The sequence below is a fragment of the Bubalus bubalis genome, chromosome 17 (genome assembly GCF_019923935.1).
Source record: "Bubalus bubalis isolate 160015118507 breed Murrah chromosome 17, NDDB_SH_1, whole genome shotgun sequence".
Taxonomy (NCBI): domain Eukaryota; kingdom Metazoa; phylum Chordata; class Mammalia; order Artiodactyla; family Bovidae; genus Bubalus; species Bubalus bubalis.
In genome coordinates this window covers 60,548,633-60,572,430 of record NC_059173.1, presented here as the reverse complement: position 1 = coordinate 60,572,430, position 23,798 = coordinate 60,548,633, and the positions used below count along the sequence as shown (strand labels likewise).

The following is a 23,798-nucleotide window of genomic DNA, read 5'->3' as shown; positions in this document are numbered from 1 at the left end:
GTTTAAGGCCTAATAATAAAGCCCACTGTGCCCACCATTCAGCTTTAGAAATAGAATATGATAGTCAGCAGTAGTTCAGCAGCCTCTTCATATAGGCAGTGCCTTCTTCCATAGGGAGTCAAAAAGGAGACTAGGATCTGGGGCCTGCCTTCCAGAAAGCTTTCATGGAGTGTGATGTTACACTATTCAAAACCTCTATTTCATGCTATAAACCTCACAAAAATAGGCAAAATAGGCTAGAATGGCTTTACATTGTCCCATATCATTAAAATCAGTTTTTCTTCTTTAGTTTAAAAAAATTCCAAGAGGTACCCCAAATGAGTTCAGCCTCCTTCAGCTGTGTGGGGCAGCCTACAGTTCCATTTGGGATCTGGACTGCATTTGTTCCTGTAGGCATTTAGGGTGTCTGCTTGTTTAGTTAAGATGGTGTGCTTCTTTTACTATAAATAGATTTAGCTGACATTTTTATTGTATTTTAGTTAACAGGCTGAAGGATTTTAGAACTCTTTGATAGTCATGCAGAATTCTAAGTACATTTTAAAGAAAAGTTTTGATTTCAGGTATGGTACAAAGGTGACAAGTTGAAAGTGTGTGTGTGTGTGTGTGTGTGTGTGTGCGCATGCATGCATGTGCGCTTAATTTCAGCAATAGGGTTATTGCCCAAATCTCTTCAAAGAAAACTTAAGTGTGTCTCCTGAGCAAAGAAAATTATTACATGTGATGAACTCTTTAAGTCATTGACGAAGGTCATGGCAGCCTGAGTGTATTTAAAAAAGGTTTTCTATCTGCTTGGAAAGCAAATGAAGCACTCATTATGAACTTAAAAATTATAGCTATGAGAAGATTTTTGCCAGAGGTGAAAGATCAAGATCATCACAGCCCAAACGGAGCCGGAAAGTTCAATTTCTGGCTGATCAGCAAGGCATGAAACATTTCAGGGTTATTTTGCATTATCAGTGGGGAGTTGATCTTGCTAATCCAATGCATGAAGATAAGATTCACTGAAACATTTATAAAGGCATTTAGAGTAGATCTGATCAGCAGAGAGAAGACCTGAAGTGAGAAGGAAATCTGATCTGTCAGTCACTGTCTCAGCTTCAGGTGTCACTGGGCTTCTGTGTGCCTTGCCTTTCTCTTCTGTGAAATGGACTTGATCACTGCCTTTGCTGGGCTTCCCATAGCACTAGTGGTAAAGAACTTGCCTGCTACTGCAGGAGACAGAGGAGATGCAGGTTCAATCCCTAGGTTGAGAAAATCCCCTGGAGGAGGACATGGCAACACACTCCAGTATTCTTGCCTAGAGAATCCCATGAACAGAGGAGCCTGGAAGATGAGAGATTGCAGAGTGGGACACAACTGAAGCAGCTTAGTACACACACACTGCCTTTGCTTGGAGAGAGTTTAATGGTTTTCTGGAGCAATCTTGTACAGCCTGAAAAAGGCTGTCAATGTTGAGCATTCTAGCAAGCTGGCCTGTTTGTACTTTCTACACTTCAGCCATTTTGGGGGGCTCCAAAATCACTGCAGATGGTGACTGCAGCCATGAAACTAAAAGACCCTTACTCATTGGAAGAAAAGTTATGACCAACCTAGACAGCATATTAAAAAGCAGAGACATTACTTTACCAACAAAGGTCCATCTAGTTAAGGCTATGATTTTTCCAGAACTCTTGTATGGATGTGAGAGTTGGACTTTCTTTATAAAGAAAGCTGAGTGCTGACGAAGTGATGCTTTTGAACTGTGGTGTTGGAGAAGACTCTTGAGAGTCCCTTGGACTGCAAGGAGATCCAACCAGTCCATTCTAAAGGAGATCAGTCCTGGGTGTTCATTGGAAGGACTAATGTTGAAGCTGAAACTCCAATACTTTGGCCACCTGATTCGGAGAGCTGACTCATTTGAAAAGACCTTGATGCTGGGAAAGATTGAGGGCCGGAGCAGAAGGGGATGACAGAGGATGAGATGGTTGGATGGCATCACTGACACAATGGACATGGGTTTGGGTGGACTCCGGGAGTTGGTGATGGACAGGGAGGCCTGGCGTGCTGCAGTCCATGGGGTCACAAAGAGTCAGACATGACTGAGTGGCTGAACTGAACTAAACTGAACACTCCAGCCTCCTGTGCTCTCTGGGAAATGGTAACAGTGATTCCTCTTTGACAGATGAAAGAAGAGAAGTCATAGCAGCAAGGAATTCCATGTCCATATGCATCTTCCATTTCTACCATTTAACTTTAGTCTCATTTTCTGGATTGGGTTAGCATTCTTAGGAGCCCTTGAAAGAACTGACTGTGTTTGCTTGAAGCTGCTATACAACTGGCTTGAAACATATCTCGATTTCCCAAGATTCTTTGTGTAACTTAGAATTGTTTCATTCCTTTATGCCTCAAATTAGAATTCCTCATACCTTAATGCCTCTTGAATTGTCTTCCTTTTCTACCACTCTAACCAAATGAGTCCTCTCAATGGTTGGCCATGGAATCTGTTCAGCAAATGCAGGGGCCGGTTCTCCGTTCTCATCCTCCGTGACCTGACGGCAGCCTGTGATCCCATGGCTACTTGCCTCCAACTCCCTTTTCCTTCCCTGACCCTCTTCTCTCCTCATTCTGTTCCTACATCTCTCATCTCTCCTTTTCTTATCTAGCTCCTCTCCCATCTGAATGGGAGAGTCTTCCAGGGACCTGATCTTGAAACACCCTGTTCCTCATCGCCAGAGTCCTCTTTCTGACTCTTTCTATAGATGAAGTCATTTGACCTCCATCTTTGAGTCCAGCTCTGCCTCAGATCCGAGGACCAGTCCTGATCTTGGGTAAGAAGTACTTAACACCAGCTGAATGTGCTGAGGCTCAGCATCACCACCTGTGCTAACCTTGTAGCCAAGGATACACTTGCCAGGCAATCAGAGCAGGTGTTTGATTCCTCCTTTTGCCGCTGCTCACCTAGTAGTGCTCACCAGGTAAGCCCTGGATCTCTCTGAGCCTAGGTTTTCCCATTTGAGGAGCAATAGTATTTGCATCCTTATTTCATAGGATTGCTTACAAGGATCTCATGAAATCATATGCAGAAGTACTTAAAAGTTGTGAGGGGATATATCAAGCAGGCATCAGCATTATCCTCATTGTAGAGGTTTGTCACTGATGAAATCACCTAGTTCAGAGAGTCACTATCATTGCTTCCTCAAAGTTTGCTCTAAGTTCATTCATTTACTCTATTTTTTTTTCTTTTGAACTTTTTATTTTGTATTGGGGTATAGCCACTTAACAGTGTTTGATAGTTCAGCTGAACAGTGAAGGGACTTAGCCATACATATACCTGTATCCATTCTGTCCCAAACCCACCTCCCATCCAAGCTGCCACATAACATTGAGTGGAGTTTCATGTGCTGTACAATAGGTCTTTGTTGGCTATCCACTTTAAATATAGCTGTGTGTATGTGACCATCCCAAACTCCCTAACTATTCCTTCCCTCCTGGCAACCTTCAGTTTGTTTTCTAAGTCTGTGCGTATTTTTTTGTTTTGTAAGTAAGTTCATTTGTGTCATTTCTTTTTGGATTCCACATATAAGGGGTGTCATATGATATTTCTCCTCTATCTGATTTTTCACTCGGTATGACACTCTCTAGGTCCACCTATGTTGCTGCCAATGGCATTCTTTCTTTCTTTTTAATGGCTGAGTAATATTCCACTGTATATATGCACCACATCTTTATCCGTTCCTCTATCAATGGACATTTAGGTTGCTTCCACGTCTTGGCTATTGTAAACAGTGCTGCAGTGAACACTGGGGTGACTGTATCCTTTCAGATCCTGTTTTTTTCTTTCTTCTGGATACATGCCCAAGAGTGGGATTGCAGGGTCATCTGGTCGCTCTATTTTTATTTTCTTAAGGAACCTCCATACTGTTCTCCATAGTGGTTTTAACAGCTTACATTCCTGCCAACAGTGTAGGAGGGTTCCCTTCTCTCCATATCCTTTCCAGCATTTATTGTTTGTAGATATTTTGATGCTATCTATTCTGGCGGGTGTAAGGTGATACCTCATTGTGGTTTTGATTTACATTTCTCTAATCATTAGTGACGTTGGACATCTTTTCATGTATCTGTTGGCCATCTGTATGCATTCATTTACTCTATTCATTAATCACTCAAAATAAATGTTGAATGCTTGTTATAGCTTCCTACATTATGGTACCTTCATATAATTTTCAGTTGAGTAAGTAATATAAAACATAAGCCATAAATTGCAACATGAGGATGGGATTTAAATAAATTTACAAGATGGCAGATTTTTAAATAAATGTAACAAATGGTAATTGCAGTTTGTTAGTTTGTGTCATAGGTCCTCAACACTTTTGTATAAATATTTCTTACCATAACATGGAATATTCATTTGAGATATCCAAGATTACTCCCTCTGGGAATTGAAGGGCATAGGAAGTCAAATTAGTTATGAAAAGATTGCTTTGGGAATTTAGAACCAGATAAAGGGGATTGAACAGGCTTGTTGTAGGATGTTTCCTCTAAAGTGTAAAGCCTGGAAAACCATCCCAGTTCCATTCCAACTGACAAACAGATCACAGAAACAATCGGGACCATGTGTCCTTTGAACAGTTCTTCGTAAACATTGGACACTTGCTATCTAGTTATTTTTCAATATCAGATTGTTTGCATATGTTCTAAATAACAAAATTTTTTAATAATTTGATTTCTGTTGTTACATTTTAATAATCAAACTTTCTTTTTTAGGGAGGTACCCTGGGTCCATTAATGATTTTGAGGAAACACTAGTCTAAGCAACTGCACATTCATAGCTTTTTTCTTAGTTAATCTTATTTAATGTTCCTATTTGTTATATCATAGTATAGAAAATTTGATTATTTATACCTTCATTTCCAAATTCTGGGCAGGTACCGTTTTTAGGTTCCTTGGCTTATATGTGCATTGACTACCTGCCAGTTACATATATATTTGTATATATTTATAAAGTTGTTACTCTTGAAAAGAGATTTAGTCCCAGTCATTTTTTCAACCATGGAGTTATGGGAATATTCATAAATTACGTCTGAGAAGACTTTGTCTCTTCTCTCAGCCTCACTGCTCATTAGCTCTTTGATTTTGGGTGTTCTTTTTCAGCTTTTTCATCAGTTGTATGTAGGCAAGGTTGTTTTACATGAACATACTTTGGGAAAAATATTTATGAAGCCCTAAATAAGTAAGAGGAAGTAATCTGTCATTTTAAGCTGTTGCTTCTTACTGAAATATGATCTACTTTATTGCATCACTTGTAGATCTTTATGCTTTCTCAATTTACTCCCCCTATGAGATTATCCACCTAATAACAGAGAATTACATTACCCATTTATCTTTCATGTGAAAGTGTTTAGCATCTATCTGTCTATAGGAATCAAGTATAATCTCTATTGCAATGCTACAGACTCTGGAAGTGACTCTTTTAAACTTTACTTGCCTTATGAAGATATCAAACTGTGTCTTCTAAGCATCTAATGAGAACATCTTGCTTAGTGCAGTTAAGATTTTTCAAGCAATTATTCATGACCAAGAACACTTGGACCCAAACTAATGGTCTGAATATATTGAGTGAACTGAGTTGCATTCTAATCAAGTGCCAAGGTATTAGACCTGCAGGGCCCTTTAAATGAGTGATTTTCATTAAAGTGCACACACACACAATCCACAGCTAGAAATGGAAAAGTTTCTTGTGTAATGCACTTTCTCTGCTCCCTCTCCTGCCTTCTCCCCTTCGCCTTCCTTCTCTTCCTCCGCCTCTACCTCTTTCCCTTCCTTTTCCTTCGCTTTCTTTAATTTTGGAAAAGAAATGCCATTTCACCAAATTGATCTTGTGAACTACAGTTTAAAGAACACTACCCTAAACGGTAGTGGAAATGTGCCATCCCCATTTCCTCCTGAGCGACTCTGATCCTCTGGACAGACTTTCCAGCCTTTGGTGTATTCTCCAGGAGATTCCTGGCTTCCTGTTACTTGCAGACAGTTCCTTTGGTGTTGGCCCTCAGACCCGTTTGAGAACTTTATGTTCCTGAGAAAATCTCCTGCTGCTCGTGGTCAGCTCACTTGACCAGTCTGTTTCTATAATAGGGACCTCCTCCTCATCTTCCAATATCTGGCAGGGCAAGTCCTGCCCATCAGTCAAGGCCCAGCTCAAATTACCATTTCCCTCTCAAGAAGGAGGGCTTCCTAGGTGGCTCAGTGGTAAAAAAAATCCACCTGCCAATGCAGGAGACGTAAGAGATGCAGGTTCAATCCCTGGGTTGGGAAGATCCCTAGAGAAGGAAATGGCAACCCACTCCAGTGTTCTTGTCTGGGAAATTCCATGGACAGAGGAGCCTGGTGGGCTACTGCCCATACGGTTGTAAAGAATCAGGTACAACTTAGCGACTAAACAACTAAAACAAACAGCTCACAAGAAGGCTGGCAGATGTCCAGGCAGAATTATTCATCTTTTCTTCTTTCCACAGTAGAGACTGTTTCTGTACCCTTAATCAGATACTTTTTAGTGTATTTGGCTCCTTAATCAATTTTTGAATTTTCTTGGCAGGATCTGCTTTTTATTATATCCCTTTAATACAATACAAGAGTATCGATAATAAAAATGGCAAAGGATGGGGGAAGCTAGAGAAGGATTCCGAATTCCTCTTAGTCACACACTGGTCCCAGCAGAGTTGTTCAGAAGAGTGATGCGGTCACTTACATTGCAGTAGTTTCCACAAGTATATGTTCTTTATCTCTCCTTCAAGGATCTTTTCCTGTATTTTCTATGCCAGAATAAAGTGGGCTAGCACTGAACAATGTTCTATCTACATTAGACACATGTTCTCATGAATGCAAGTACATTTTAGATCCCATTCAGAGTGCTTATCGTGGGATGTCTTTGAAGTTTATTTTTTTAATTTTTATTTTTTAAATTTTATTTTATTTTTAAACTTTACAATATTGTATTGGTTTTGCCAAATATCGAAATGAATCCGCCACAGGTATACACGTGTTCCCCATCCTGAACCCTCCTCCCTCCTCCCTCCCCATACCATCCATCTGGGTTGTCCCAGCGCACCAGCCCCAAGCATCCAGTATAGTGCATCCAGCCTAGACTGGCGACTTGTTTCATACATGATAGTATACATGTTTCAATGCCATTCTCCCAAATCTTCCCACCCTCTCCCTCTCCCACAGAGTCCATAAGACTGTTCTATACATCAGTGTCTCTTTTACTGTCTCGTATACAGGGTTATTGTTACCATCTTTCTTAATTCCATATATATGTGTTAGTATACTGTATTGGTGTTTTTCTTTCTGGCTTACTTCACTCTGTATAATAGGCTCCAGTTTCATCCATCTCATTAGAACTGATTCAAATGAATTCTTTTTAATGGCTGAGTAATACTCCATTGTGTATATGTCCCACAGCTTTCTTATCCATTCATCTGCTGATGGACATCTAGGTTGCTTCCATGTCCTGGCTATTATAAACAAAGAGTTTCTTATTAAATGGTCCTTTAGATCTGGACTCTGAAATGGTATTATTTCCAAGTTCCTGTCCAATTATGACTACATTAGGTTCGTATTGTTTGAGAATGATATACTTTCTCAAATAGGCAAATCATGACAGTCTGAGAAACTAGCTGTATAAGGCAAAGTATATTTATATATACTAATCTTTTTTCAAGGGCATGATGAGTTAGCTATGAAAAATGCTTTTCAACTTTTGTGGCCCTCCTTATCAAGGACATGAATTTGAGGAAACTCCGGGAGATAGTGAAGGACAGGGGAGCCTGATGTGCTGCAGTACATGGGGTTGCAAAGAGTCAGACACAACTTAGCGACTGACAGCAACATTATCAAGAACAGCTGGGACCAATGCGCCTTAATTCTTGTTTGAGTTCACACCAAGTCCTTGTCAAAATAAGCTGTTGTAAACACTCATTCATTACATTTGTGCAATGGTGTTGCTGGCCTGCATTTATTCTTTTTATTCCTCCAGCATTTGATGTTTCCAGTTCCCCAATGATATTAATTACCAACTGCTCTCCCGTGTGTTTGCATGCTTGCTCTTAAAGGTGGGATGCATAGTCACATTTTCAGATGAAAAATGAGAGCTGGCATTAAAATTAAAACAGTTCTACCATGCTCAAGTAGTTTATAAAGAGAGAGACATAAGTTCTGTTGGCTTGATATCATTATCTTTTTGTAGATAACCCAAAATGGAATTTTGTTTGCTTTTTACATTTTTTACTTTTGGCTGCACTGGGTCGTCATGGTTTCTCTAGTTGTGGCATGAGGGGGCTTCTCTTGTTGCAGAGCATGAACTCTAGAGTGTGTGGGCTTCTGTAGTTGCAGCATGTGGGATCTTAGTTCCCCAACCAGGGATTGAACTCACATGCAATGGGTTGGAAGATGGATTCTTAACCACTGGACCACCAGGAAAGTCCCCCCAAATGGAATTTTCATTGGAGTAATTATATAGTTCTCTTTGAAATTTTTTTTATTTTCAAGTTGTGTTTACTTCTGAGGGTAATAAAAAAAACCTGCTTCAGGAAACAGTTTGCCTGTGGTTGATGGAGTTTCACAACTTTAGGCCCAATTCATTATAAATTGATTGTCAATAGAGAAAGAGGAAAGGAGTTAATTGAGTTAGAAGATTGTTTGCTTAATTAAAGGAGCCTTTTACTGGCTGGAAGAAGCCTGACCTCAGGTTTTACAAAGCCTCTTAGGGATGTGAAGAACTGCTAGCATTTTCCCCATACTTTTCCAATTTCTGACCTGGAAGAGAAAAAAAGGGCACAGCAGGACGATGGAATGATGCAGGACCTCAACAAAGCACAGTCCCGGAAAACACTCTTAACTTTTGTGGACAGTTCCTCTGCCCTGAGTGCATTTAGCTGCCGATCCGCGCAGCAGGAGATGACTGCAGTCACTGTAAGGTCCTGCCATCAAAATACTAACATCCCAGTGTGTTTATAGCTCATGATACGTGACAATCCTTGTTTTCAGTGCTTTATATGTTTACTTACTCCTTTAAGCCTTTTAACAACATTTGAGCTAGGTACTATTATTATCTCCGTTTTATAGATGAGTAAGCTGATTCCAAAAGAGATTCAGAAACTTGCCCAGGATTATGTAGTGCAAAAGAGGAAGAGCAAGGATGTAAACCCAGGCACTCTGCTTTCAGCGCATGTGCTCCTAGTACTAAACTCTCAGTTAACACTAGCGGTAGGATGCGTGGCACCAAAAGCTCTCCATCTACACATGGCTTAGTGCCCAGACCCACTTTCTCAGGTAAGAAAATAAAGGGTTGATTTAGGAGTAGACCAAGCATAGGGTAGCTAAAAACAATTGAGTTACGTAAAACACTAAGAAGTTGTGTAGATACTGGTGTTCCTACTTGACTGCGAGTCTCCCTTCAGGAAGTGTTCCTATTTCTCTACCAGGTTCTGCGGTACTTACCCCGTCAGGGCACATGTAGCACAGTGTAATGTAAATGCTTGTGTTTCTCACAGTCATCATTAGATGACAGGAAATGTGTATTTCTTATTCACAGTTGTATCCTGTGTCTGGTGCACCATTTGGCATGTATTGGGGTCACAGTAAATATATTTGCATAGATTAATATTTTGAAGGACTTTGTTTAAATATAGCCCTATGAGTGTCGTGATTTAAACACCTTATTAAAGCAATAATTCACATCTAGTTTTACTTTGTCCAATGTTAAGCACACTTTTATAGAAAAATCATAAATTTTTGTAGAAAAACCAAGATACTTAATTGGCTGTCTCTTGTAATATTTTTACTTTTCTCAGTTATTCACACCTGTTCTGCTTTGTCTAAGCATCAGCAGCCACAACCACTTCCACGGTGGCAGCCTCCTAGACGTTTTGGCATAATGCCTAGAAGGAAATAAAAGATTTCTAGTGCTTGGAAGGGAATAAAAGACTTCCGTATGGTTGATTTGGCCTGGAAGGGGAATAAAAGACTTCTGTGGGGTTGATCTTGCATTTTCAAACCTATTAGGTGATGAAAAACATACACAAACATTTTAGTAGCTGAGTGGGACCTTTTAGTCTGTTTTCTTCCCTTTTAAATTTCGGATGCTGTTTAGTAAATATCTCATGTGGGAAAATGATTTTGACATTAGAGACATGGGTAGATACTTAAATATATTTTTTTGCAAGAGTGATGAGGTAATTTTTTTTTCTTTTTTAGAATAAATAGTGATTTCTGTATAGAATTTTCAGTATATAGTTCACCATTAACAACATAGGAGTTGGGGGTGCCAACCCTCCTTGAAGTTGAGATCCATGTATAATTTGTAGTCAAACCTGTATCCTTGGTTCCTCTATCCATGGACTCGACTCTGTACACACATCCACGAGTTCAACCAATCACTGATCATCTAGCATGGCAGTGGTGGTTGCTAAGTTGTGTCTGACTCTTTGCGACCCCGTGGACTATAGCCCACCAGGCTCCTCTGTCCATTGGGTTTTCTAGGCAAGAGTACTGGAATGAGTTGCCATTTCCTTCTCCAGGGGATCTTCCCGACCCAGGGATCAAACCTGCATCTCCTGCATTGTAAGCGGATTCTTTACCACTGAGCCACCAGGGAAGCCCAATCATCCAGTATGGTAGCACAATAAATACTGTAGTATTTACCACTGGAAAAAGCCTGCATATAAGTGGACACAGGGAGCTCAAACCATGGTTCAAGGGTCAACTGTACATAGAATTAAAGTACATGAGACTACTTCTTGAAATCATCTCCTATTGTGATAAATACATTTATTTTGCATATCTTATGAAATACTTTTACCTGTATTTTCTTTTTTAACCTCCCAACAATTATATGAAGTAGGTAGGACTGGTAATATGTTATCTTGATTTTTGTGGTTGGTCAAATTAGGATTTGGGGGTGAGTTGACTTGTCAGACAGCTGGGAAGCAGAGACTCCTTTTCCAGGACCCTTTCATTCTTTTATACAATATCTTAAGCAAAACCAATTAAACTCCAGAAATCAGTCACATAAGAAGGTACTCTTGAATCTTGTGTTGGCTCCTCATTAAAGGTGGATGGCTTGAAATTTTTCTGAGAGATGAATGTTAGTGTGCCATTGAACTAAAATAAATTATTGAGCACTTGTAATTTATAGAACACTGAGCTAGTATTTTGTGGAATGGGGAGGCAGAGTACAAAGAGGATGCAATGTTGTCTGCTTTCAGAGAGGTTGGTAATGAAATGGAGAAAACTGGGTGTATTAAATCATAAGTGTGGCAAGTGAGCAAGTAGGGTAAGTCAAGAGGGAGCAGAGGAGGGCCCTAGAGCTTGAGCCAGTCCCATGGGTCCTGGTTGGTAAGTTGGTTCTTGGAAGTGATAGACTTTCAGATTCTCTCCTAGGAGTTAGGGTATCTTTTAAAAGGCCTCCTTTCTTAATGGGGTTAAGATAACACATGGGTTGGAGGGTCCAAGAGAATGGATGGGTCTGATGGGAGTGGTAAGTGCGTGTGTGTGCGCACTTAGTCACTCAGTCATGTCTGACTCTTTGCCACCCTTTGGACTGTAGCTCACTGGGCTTCTCTGTCAATGGGATTTTTCAGGCAAGGATACTGGAGTGGGTTTCCATTTTCCTCCTTCAGGGGATCTGCCCGACCCAGGGATTGAACCAGCGTCTCCTATCTCTTGCATTGCAGGCTGATTCTTTATCTGCTGAGCAGTGGCCTGATCAATGCAACATACTTACCTGAACATTGGAGCCAGAGGGTAGACTGACCAAGGAAGCAATTGGATTGTAGCTGACAATTTGTCTGCAAATATTGCTTCCTTTGTATGTAGTGAGTTGGTGGCAGAATTACTGCTTTGCTGTGCCACATAGATACCAAATCTGAATGGAATAACCAAATGCTTGGGTGATGTGGGTGGGTCAGTGGCACAAGGGGGCCAAGCCCATGTGCTGCCCTGCATCATGGCCACTGTAGAGTTACAAGAAAAGCTCACCACTGCCTTAGTCCTAGAGCTCCTTCACGTCCATCTCAGTGGCTTCCATTCCCTGCAGGATGAAAATGTGAAAAGCAAAGCTGAACTTGCCCTCTACAGCTCAAACACAAGAGACCTTTTGTCTTGAAGTTGTTTTGGTATCACAGACCCAAACTGTACCACCAGGAAGCCAATCCCACCTGGAAACACAGCAGCAAATCCATCCCTTTCTAGCAAATGTTATTCCAGTATCTGAAACTGTAACAGACCATGTATATGCTTTTTCTTTAAATGCTGTGTATTTAAATAGAAAAAAATTAATTTCAGTGTTAGAAATCCTGTAAGTACATATCTACTTTTCCCCCTTAAGTCCACACCATAGATTAAGTTACATAAAATATCTCCTGGCAATAGATACATGTTGTTTAGTGTTAGCTAGATAAGTGATTAAATTAACGTGCACATGCTTTGCAGGTTACAAGACATTATATAATTATGTTACTGCTATAGGTGACTGGCTTTTAAAAATGTTGTTGATTGGAAAGTCTATTGGATATAGTTAATTGTTTATAAATTAATCATTGCTCTCTCGACAGTTTATTTGAAAGGCCCATAGTTCCTAGTTGAGTATTGAATTGTCTTATTGAATGCTATGTTATTACTTTAGGGGTTAGAAGTTAAATGTGTAATTTTTCTACCTTGGTTGAGAAAACTAGTTTTATCATGGCACCTGAAGAAACATTTAGTATTTGTTTATTATCTCTCTTATAGCCTCAATTGCTTCACATATTTTTTTGCCTCATGTGGACTATGAAGAGGGAATTCCCTGGTGATCCAGTGGTTAAGAATCTGCCTTCCAGTCCAGGAGGTGACCTGGGTTCAATCCTTGGTCAGAGAACTAAGGTCCCACATGCTACCGGGCAGCTAAGCCATCGTGCCACAGCTGCTGAGCCTGGGCTCTGCAGTAATAGAAAGCAACCCAGCACAACCAAAATAACAATAATAATAAAAAGCTGGGAAGAGAGGATATTATGATGGTCTATTGATTTTTTACAGCTTATTCTTTTTTTTATATTTATATTTTAAAAATCTATGCATTATCATCTGAGCTTCTCCCTTTCTCTTTCCTGTCCTTTTCCTCTTTTCCTTTTATCACCGTTTCTCCTTCCCTTTGCTGGTGGATTTTCGTTCTTCCACTAACCAGGTCCTCACCAAGCTTGACTCTTCAGTAGGTTCCTGCTTGGTCCCCTGGTGCCTATGTTGTTGTCACGGCCCTCATGGTCATCTTACCGTGTGCGGACTCCTGGAAGCTCTGGGCATAACTGTTTTTCAGCCCCAAGTGGGACATCCACTCATGTTTCCAAATCCTGAACTGGGCCTTATAATGAGGAAAGTATTTACTTTCTTGGCATGCTTCCCTGGTGGCTCAGTGGGAAGAATCCGCCTGCCAATGCAGGAGATGCAGGTTTCATCCCTGGGTTGGGAAGATCCCCTTGAGGAGGAAATGGCAACCCACTCCAGTATTCTTGCCTGGGAAATCCCATGGACAGAGGAGCCTGGGGGGCTACAGTCCATGGGGTCACATAGAGTCAGACACGCCTTAGGGACTAAGCCACAAACAGCAGCACCATGTATTTTCCTGGCACTGCATATTCTTCCAAGGTTGTTAGGGTCAGTCAGTCTCTCCGACAGCGGCGACCTCTGAAGATCTCCTAGGATGGGATTGCTACATGTGTAGCAGGTGTTTGCAGGGTCCATGCTGCTCTATGAATCATTCTGTCCTCCAATCCGGTCCAATCGAGCTTTGTACTGTGCTCAGTTGCCCAGTCGTATCTGACTTTTTGTGACCCCCTGGACTGTAGCCCGCCAGGTTCCTCTGTCCATGGGATTCTCCAGGCAAGAATACTGGAGTGGATTGCCATTTCCTCCTGCAGGGGATCTTCCCGACCCAAGGATCGAAACTGCCTCTCTTGTGTCTCCTGCATTGGCAGGCATATTCTTTACCACTAGGAGCACCTGGGAAGCCCATTCTGCCCTCAGCACCCAGATATTAGGAAGCTGCCTTTAGAATGTGTGATCCTGTTGTGCTTGCTGTTCCAGTCATGTACCCTCAGGCCTTTTTTCTTGGCAGCCACTTACTTTTTTTTATTTTTGGAGGCTAATTACTTTACAATATTGTATTGGTTTTGCCATACATTGACATGAATCCGCCACGGGTGTACACGTGTTCCCCATCCTGAACCCTCTCCCACCTCCCTCCCCATACCATCCCTCTGGGTCATCCCAGTGCACCAGCCCCGAGCACCCCGTCTCATGCATTGAACCTGAACTGGTGATTCATTTCATGTATGATATTATACATGTTTCAATGCCATTCTCCCAAATCATCCCACCCTCACCCTCTCCCACAGAGTCCAAAAGACTGTTCTATACATCTGTGTCTCTTTTGCTGTCTTGCATACAGGGTTATCGTTACCATCTTTCTAAATTCCATATATATTAGTTAGTATAATGTAATGGTGTTTTTCTTTCTGGCTTACTTCACTCTGTATAATAGGCTGCAGTTTCATCCACCTCATTAGAACTGATTCAAATGTATTCTTTTAAATGGCTGAGTAATACTCCATTGTATATATGTACCACAGCTTTCTTATCCATTCGTCTGCTGATGGACATCTAGGTTGCTTCCACGTCCTGGCTATTATAAACAGTGCTGCGATGAACATTGGGGTACACGTGTCTCTTCAAGTTCTGGTTTCCTCGGTGTGTATGCCCAGCAGTGGGACTGCTGGGTCATATGGCAGTTCTATGTCCAGTTTTTTAAGGAATCTCCACACTGTTACTTTTTAAAGTAACTGCTGCTTCCTACGTTTTCTCACAATGATTCATTGCAGCTTTATATGGATGTTGCAGAAGTCATGGAGATCAGTGGCCACATGAGAGGTATTTGGGGTTTGACTGGAACTCTCAGAAATCTCCAGTCAGAGTCAAATCATATAATCTTCTTAAACCCCCTCCTTCATGATTCTGTACAAGTAATTCTCCATTTTATCTGGGAGATGGGCCTGGAAGGGAACTGGTTTGATTATTGTGATTTTCACTCTTTTGCTCCTTTTCTGACATTTTTTTCCTCTCAATGCTGGCAAGGGATGCAGGTGGGGTGTGGAAAATCACTGTCTTTCAGCTCAGTTCAGTCGCTCAGTCGTGTCCGACTCTTTGTGACCCCATGGACTGCAGCACTCCAGGCCTCCCTGTCCATCACCAACTCCTGGAGTTCACCCAAACCCATGTCCATTGAGTCGGTGATGCCATCCAACTATCTCATCCTCTGTCAGCCCCTTCTCTTCCTGCCCTCGATCTTTCCCAGCATCAGAAAGAAAGATCTTTCCCGTGTCTTTTCAAATGAGTCAGCTCTTCGCATCAGGTGGCCAAAGTGTTGGAGCTGCAGCTTCAGCATCAGTCCTTCCAATGAATATTCAGGACTGATTTCCTTTAGGATGGAATGGTTGGATCTCCTTGCAGCCCAAGAGACTCTCAAGAGTCTTCTCCAACACCACAGTTCAAAAGCATCTGTTCTTCAGCGCTCAGCTTCCTTTATAGTCCAGCTCTCACATCCATGCTTGACCACTGGAAAAACCATAGCTTTGACTAGACAGACCTTTGTTGGCAAAGTAATGTCTCTGTTGTCAAAGTAATGTCTCTGCTTTTTAATATACTGTCTAGGTTGGTCATAACTTTCCTTCCGAGAAGCAAGCGTCTTTAAATTTCATGGCTGCAGTCACCACCTGTGGTGATTTTGGCGCTCAAAAAAATAAAGTCTGTCACTGTTTCTACTGTTTCCCCATCTATTTGCCATGAAGTCATGGGACCAGATGCCATGATCTTAGTTTTCTGAATGTTGAGTTTAAAGCCAACTTTTTCAGTCTCCTCTTTCACTTTCATCAAGAGGCTCTTTAGTTCTTCTATGATTTCTGCCATAAGTGTGATGTCATCTGCATATCTGAGGTTATTGATATTTTTCCCAGCTATCTTGATTCCAGCTTGTGCTTCATCCAGCCCAGCGTTTCTCATGATGTACTCTCCATGTAAGTTAAATAAACAGGGTAACAATATATAGCCTTGACGTACTCCTTTTCAGACCTAAAATTATGCCTTAGTCTCTACACTGACTCAATCTTAGCCCATATGCAATATTAACTCATTGGGAGAATCTGCTTGATTAATTTAGTAAAGACTCAATTCATACTTCAGGAAATAAATGAAATTCACTGTGTTGCAAGGAAATGAATTGATTCCCTGTATCTTTAACTGGATATTATTTTTCTCAAATTGAAACCTAATTTCTGATTTCATCATGGTGATTTATTGATAATTCTTATTCTTTTATATGAATTATACTAATCAGATACAGGTAATAGTTAATGAATTTTCCCTTCTTTGTTTTGGACTTATTTACCTACAATGATAGGTGTATTTAACTGAATATCCTAGTTATTCATTGCCACCTAAATACTGTATTTACCAGACTTTCTGGTGTTCTAGTGGCCATGTAATTAAATTCTGGCCAGTGAAATATAAATGGAAGCACTGTATATCACATTCAAGACATCTCATTATTTGTTATGTTATTAAAATTTTATTTATTTATTTGTCTGTGTTGGGTCTTAGTTGTGGTACACGGGCTTAGTTGCCCCATGACATGTGGGATCTTAATTCCCTGACTCGGAATTGAACCTACATCCCTTGCATTGGAAGGTGGATTCTTAACCACTGGGCTACCAGGGAAGTCCCCAAGACATCTCTTTAAAAGTTCATTTTTCCTTCCTCTCTGCTTACTGGCATGTTAATTTGATGCCTAGAGCTTGAGGAGAAATCTTATGCCATGCTAATGATTAGACCTCACGATAGCTGAGTAGCAAGAATAGGACTTGGGTCCTTTTGACAATGGAGCTGCCATGCCAGCCCTGGATTGCCTACCTCGGGATGTCCTTCACATGAAAAAAGGAATACCTCTCTTGGATAAGCCACTGGTCATTTGGAGTTTCTTTTTCTGTATGTGTATGCAGTTAAACTTAATCACAATTAGTATGAAATATATGTGTATAATTTTCAGATAATGGAATAGAATAAAGTAAGCTTAACGCTGGAATTATAATGAATAGAATGAAAAATAATATGATATTTAGAAGACACTTAGAAAGCTGAATTACTTCCTGGGTCCATTATATCTTAATAGTGTGCAGTATTGTAAAAAACATCTCACTGATTGTCTTGAATCTTCTACCTTTTATTCTGGAAATGTGGATTTAATATTGAGAAACAGTTTTGTTACTTAGCAGCAGTATTCCTAATGCAAGGTACAAAACTAGACATCTAGGGGGAATTTTGGAAAATTTTTTTTAAATCCATTTTTCTAATGTGTTCTGGAACTGATTTGATTTTCTTTTTTTTTTTTTTTTTTTTTTTCATTTCTCAAGTGGTAGTGATATGACAACCCACTCCAGTTTTCTTGCCTGAGAAATTCTATGGACAGAGGAGCCTGGCAGGCTGCAGTCCATGGGATCACAAAGAATCGGGATACAACTGAGCACATACAAGCATACAGTTGTTAATCTCTATAGTTGCCCCCCCTTTCCTTGGTTTTCATCTCTTCTAGCCCCTCTCTTGGAGAAGGCAATGGCACCCCACTCCAGTACTCTTGCCTGGAAAATCCCATGGATGGAGGAGCCTGATGGGCTGCAGTCCATGGGGTCGCTAAGAGTCGGGCAGGACTGAGCGACTTCACTTTCACTTTCCACTTTCATGCATTGGAGAAGGAAATGGCAACCCACTCCAGTGTTCTTGCCTGGAGAATCCCAGGGACGGGGGAGCCTGGTGGGCTGCCGTCTATGGGATCGCACAGAGTCGGACATGACTGAAGCGACTTAGCAGCAGCAGCAGCAGCAGCAGCAGCAGTGATACACATTCAAATGTGAATGCAGATGCTTCTCATGAACCTTATGTATCTTTGGTCAAGGAAAGACATTCGAAATAAAAGATCTCCAAATTTTCATTTTCTTTGAGTTTTCATATTATTATATATCTAACATAATTATTTTAAAAATCATGGTAAGATATACATATATATATAAAACATAAAATTTACCATTTTAATTATTTTTAAGTCTACAGTTCATTGATGTTAATCACATTGTTGTATAATCATTACCACTGTCTGTCTCTAGAACTTTTTCATCTTCCCCTTTTTCATCTTCCTCTATATCTGTTAGACAATAATTTCCCATTTCTCCCTTTCCTAAGCCCCTGGCAACTGACTTTCTTATTTTGTCTCTTTACATTAGACCCGGGTTGCCATTAGTGGGTTTAACCCATTAGTGGGTTGCCATTTCCTTCTTTGGGAGATTTTTCCGACCCGGAGATCAAACTTGTGTCTCTTGCATATCCTGCATTGGTAGGCAGATTCTTTAGCAGCTGAGCCACCAGGGAAGCCCCAAGAAACCTAATCAAGTGGAATCATTCAATATTTGTCTTTCTGGGAGTGACCTATTCCACACTAACATGATTATTTTGCTTTACTTGATAATCAATGAATTGTTATTGCTTAAATTATATTTCTCACGTTCATCTTCTGAGAATTTTTGTCTCTAGTGGTACTTATAATGAATGTTTACCAAGTAGATAATGTTAGATTAAAATAGAGTATTAGAATTGTTAACATTAGATAGCATCACTGACTCAATGGACATGAATTTGAGCAAACTCTGGGAGATAGTGGAGGTTAGGGAAGTCTGGCATGCTGCAGTCCATGGTATCCCAAAGATTTGGACATGACTTAGCAACTGAACAGAACAAAAACAAATTAGAGTTGTGAACTTATCAAGCACCGTACAAGATAGAAGTCACTATACAGTTATACGTTTTGAATATTATAAAAATAATTGAAACATAAAACAAGGACTTTTTTTTTTTAACAGATATGAGATAAATCCATTGGTATTTTAGCCAATCTGGTGAGTTTTTTGTGATTCTATATGTGTGTGCTTAGTTGCTCAGTTGTGTCCGATTCTTTGTGACCTCATGTTGCCTGTCAGGCTCCTCTGTCCATGGGGATTTTCCAGGCAACAATATTAGAGTGGGTTGCCATGCCCTTCTCCAGGGGATCTTCCCAACCCAGGGATTGAACCCAGGTCTCTCACATAGCAGGCGGATTCTTTACTATCTGAGCCACCAGTGAAGCCCATGTCTCTATATAAGAACATAAAAACATAAATATAATGTTATAGTGTAATACTTGATTTCATAGAGTATTTGGATGTATGACAAATAAATAAAATGTGATTTTAGGATAAAATATTCAAGTTCACAGATTGAGCAGTTATCCCAATCGGCTTATATTCTGTTTGTGTAACAAATGGTAAATTATTGTTTCTTTCTCAGAATGTATAGATTCAGGGGATTGAACAATAATCTGTAAAAGGAATTAAGAAGTTAAAGATGATTTGTTGCCTTGGGGGGAAAATATTGATAATCTTTGTTATTTCAAAAATAACATTTTGTCCTTGACTGAATTTTTTGGCTTCTATTTTTTTTTTTTTTTTTAAGCTGTATCACTTCTTGTGCCCTCTTGTTTTCTTCCAGAGGCATGTTACAGAAGTGCACTTTAATCAAACCTTTCTGGTAGACTGGTATTATAGCTAAGAATCTTAAAAAAAAAGAAAGTCCCAGTTGAAAGAAGAAACATGATAGGGAGTTGGCGTAATGGGAGGCATGCAACTGTATTTGCAAATCTTAAACATTATCCCACAGTTTTGGTGTAACCCTTCAGCTAACAATTAAAATCTTTATCAGTCACCACCCAACCCTAACAGATGGGTGAAGAATTAATCTGATTTGTGTTTTTCCTCACAACTTTCTCCTGCACATTGTAATATTCTGTGATTAACATTCAGTGGGTTCTTAAAGATGATTGATGGGCCTTAAAGATAGAATGTGTACATCCAATTTAAATGATGCTAGAGGAAAACCACAGAACAGAAGTGCTCCCAAGACCCCTGTAGAAATTTGAAGACGATTTTGATACTCTCGTCCACTCGAAAAGAAATCCGCTGTAAATACTGTAATGTTTTTTCCCTTGCCAGGACCCTCCTTGCCTGGTGTCATTTCTTGAGCTCTCCTGGGAGGAGATTAGTCTAAAACAACAAAGTAGCCAGATGTCTGGTTCTGAGAGAGTCCCAGAGGCCAGGCTACGGTAGGCACCAGCAACCGCGTGGGGCTGAAGATCAAAGATACCTGAGAATTACTTATGGGCACATAGACTGTGTCGTTCCCATTATTAACAGTCTGAGAAAATTTGTTTCTCTAATTAACCCTTTTGTTGGAGCAACCTTAAATTTTAGTGAGTATATTTCTTTTTTGATATGTTTTCTTTTGTGGATTTTTTGAAAAGTGCATGTATCAAAAAGGAGAAGTAAAAAGGAAGTCACATGCCTGATTGAAATCTCCAGAATAGATAACGCTATCCAGTGTATAATCATTTATCATGAAATAAGTGGACATTATGGTTCTAAATTAAAATTACAAATTAAGAGTCTGGAACTGCATGATATCCTCTGTACAAATAATTGTTCCTTACTTTTAAAGTACTGTTATTTCAACTTTTTAACCCTTTTAGAGTGGAAAATTTTAGATCACAGTTTCCTGGTCTTAAAATGAATTTAGAGTAAATCCCAGTGGTGGGAAACCTGTCCCTTATTAATAGTTGACCTCTTTGTTTTCACACTGGTATTATAATGAAATGTTAATTTAAAATGCCTGCTATCCTTTACCTGTTTGCTTTATAGGTACACTTTTGTATTCTCTAGACATACACAGATTTGGGCAATATGAGTACATTCGCTCTTTTGAGTTAATCTTAATCCCCATGCCTCTTAAAGCATATAGCTGAATTTATTCTAAGGCGTGAGGAAAAACCTAATGATAACTTCTGATGTCTTTAACCCCAAGATGAGAGTATCAAAAGAGAGAAGGAAAGATTTAGGTTGGCTCCGCACCCTGTTTGTTTCTGTTCAATATCATTGGATAACAACAAAATCATGTAAATGCCTAATTCCTGCTTTCCTTGAGAGATCATCATAAACCATTGTTATCCAGAGCATGATTAGCCCAGCTTTAAGTGCTACCACACATTCTTAACATCGGGTAATATAAATTTGGCATAAAAGCTGTAAAAATGTCCTGAAACCTAATTGGAAATATGTGTTTGCAACATAGTACAGAGATTGCATCTCCTGTGTGCTGTGGTCAAGCCTTCTTGTAACTCCATGAGGAAAAGGAAGCCCCTAGGAGCAGTTTATCAGGATTAATTGATTGACCTCTTTGTTTGTAGATTTAAGTATGGAAGCAAGAATAAAATTGGCTTCTTGCACAAAGAACTAGAGAGGCAACTGTAATTTTTCCCCCCAGACGAGAATTTGTTGTTTCTTCTGTGACAAAGGGCCATCTGCGTTTTTTCTCCTTCCACCTGTGTTTTTCTTACTAGCTACCACTGTGAGCACCATTTCTACCACCAGCGTCTTCTTGGGCTTCCCTGGTGGCTTAGACGGTAAAGAATCTGCCTGCAATGCAGGAGACCTGGGTTCAATCCCTGGATTGGGAAGATCCCCCTGGAGGAGGGCATGGCAACCCACTCCAGTATTCTTGCCCGGAGAATCCCCATGGACAGAGCAGCCTGGCAGCTACCTGGGTCGCAGACACAATTGAGCAGTTAAGCACAGAACAGTGTCTGGTTAGCTGTATTTCTTTTTTTTTCCTTTTATTTATCCACATTTATGTCATGCTGAATTTATTCCCAGCCCGTAAGTTGTTTCTTCTGGGATATCTTTCCCCTCCTCTGCAACCTCCTCTTCTGGTTTAGCAGCAGTCTGCTGTGTTTCGGTGAGGGGTCAGCTCAGTGTGGCAGACAGCACTCATGCATGCGTTGTCTGTTAAGTCCTGCAATGCATCCTGGGGGCTGTGTTCACCTGGTGTGCTCAGGGATCAGAGAATGTACTTGTAGTCCCTTCAGTTCAGCATCACTCTCTGCTTTTTGAAGCAGGAGCAGAAAAAAATTCAGCACTCTTTTGTGGGCCATCAGCCCTGCGTCCAGCCCCACTGTTTGGCCAGGCACACCTCCCAGCTCCACCATTGTAACCACGGCATGGTTTACACCGCTTCTGTAAAGTGCCATCCTTCCTGTACTTGGTGGCTTTTTGGATATGCCAGGAGAGGCGGGGGACACTCACTGGGTTTGATCCCTGGGTTGGGAAGATCTCCTGCAGAAGGAAATGGCAACCCACTCCAGTATTCTTGCCTGGAAATTTCCATGAACCGTGGAGCCTGGTGGGCTACAGTCCATGAGGTCTCAGAGTCGGACACCACTGAGCACACATATAATCAGCAGTCTGTCAGTTACGACCACTGTTTCATAAATATTTTTCAGCCCCGGTTAATGGCTAATGTTAAGCAAGTAGTATTCAGAGCAACAAAGCACCTCTTAGTACCACTACGACTACTACTAAGTCGCTTCAGGCGTGTCCGACTCTGTGCGACCCCATAGACGGCAGCCCACCGGGCTCCCCCGTCCCTGGGATTCTCCAGGCAAGAACACTGGAGTGGGTTGCCAGTTCCTTCTCCAATGCATGAAAGTGAAAAGTGAAAGTGAAGTCGCTCAGTTGTGCCCGCTCTTCGCGACCCCATGGACTGCAGCCCACCAGGCCCCTCCATCCATGGGGTTTTCCAGGCGAGAGTGCTGGAGTGGGTGCCACTGCCTTCTCCTCTTAGTACCACGATAGTAGTCAATTTGAAAGATTTGATCTGAAAGGCATATTTCCAGGACTGAAGTCCACTGGTAGAAGTAGCATTCTACCCTTTGTAGTTCAGGGAGCTGTTCTTGTTTCCCTTTTTCCCCTCACTCCCAAGACACACACTCATGTACACACACACACACACACACACACACACACACACAAGTAAAATAGGGATTTGCTAAGAGGACTAAAAAGTAATGCCTCTTTTTAGCTTTCGGAAGTTCCCAGTGCTACTGGCTATGAACCTGTGAATGTCTTCACCTTGGGTCACTCCACTGACTCCTGGGACTCATCTCTGCCCCTGCCCAGCCCTGGTCCTTCCCCCGCATCACCCATACCTTATGAATCATTACTGTGCATGTCAGCTCTTTACGAGGCATTTCTCCCACAATACTGTATACAGAGATGTGTTTAATTATGTTTTTAAAAAGTTAGATATTATCAAATTTAAGGAGGTGAAGAGTGTGGGCTTTCTAGTTCCTGCATTTTATCTATTCACTCTATCTTCCTTATTCATAGATTTCTTTTTATATTACCTACTCCTCTACCCTCCTCTAGCTTTATTTCCTTGGGCTCCAAAATCACTGCAGATGGTAAGTGCAGCCATGAAATTAAAAGATGCTTGCTTGCTCCTTGAAAGAACAGCTATGACAAACCTAGACAGCATATTAAAAAGCAGAGACATTACTTTGCCAACAAAGATCCATCTCGTCAAAGCTTTGGTTTTTCTAGTAGTCTTGTATGGATGTGAGGGTTGGACTATAAAGAAAGCTGAGTGCTGAAGAACTGACGCTTTTGAACTATGGTGTTGGAGAAGACTCTTGAGAGTCCCTTGGACTGCAAGGAGATCCAACCAGTCCATCCTAAAGGAAATTAATCCTGAATATTCATTGGAAGGATTGATGCTGAAACTGAAGCTCCAATACTTTGGCCACCTGATGTGAAGAGCTGACTCATTTGAAA

The 23,798-nt window shown here is 40.8% G+C and overlaps 1 protein-coding gene across 30 annotated transcripts in view; it reads left to right on the top strand.

Annotated features, from left to right (window-relative positions):
* The window catches only part of SLC10A7 (solute carrier family 10 member 7), a 302,433-nt gene that overhangs the window by 37,471 nt on the left and 241,164 nt on the right, over nucleotides 1–23,798 (top strand). For 2 of the 30 annotated variants that reach the window (XM_044930498.2, XM_044930492.2), the window contains one exon: nucleotides 17,469–17,776. The exons of 24 other annotated variants lie outside the window; for them this stretch is intronic. In XM_044930498.2, coding sequence (XP_044786433.1) covers nucleotides 17,469–17,482 — 14 coding nt within the window. In that variant the 3' untranslated portion in view covers nucleotides 17,483–17,776. Of the gene's footprint in view, nucleotides 1–12,762; nucleotides 13,854–17,468; nucleotides 17,777–20,129; nucleotides 21,693–23,798 lie in introns of those variants that run through there. 4 more of the 30 variants (XM_044930495.2, XM_044930489.2, XM_044930485.2 and 1 more) reach the window with 4 other exon arrangements.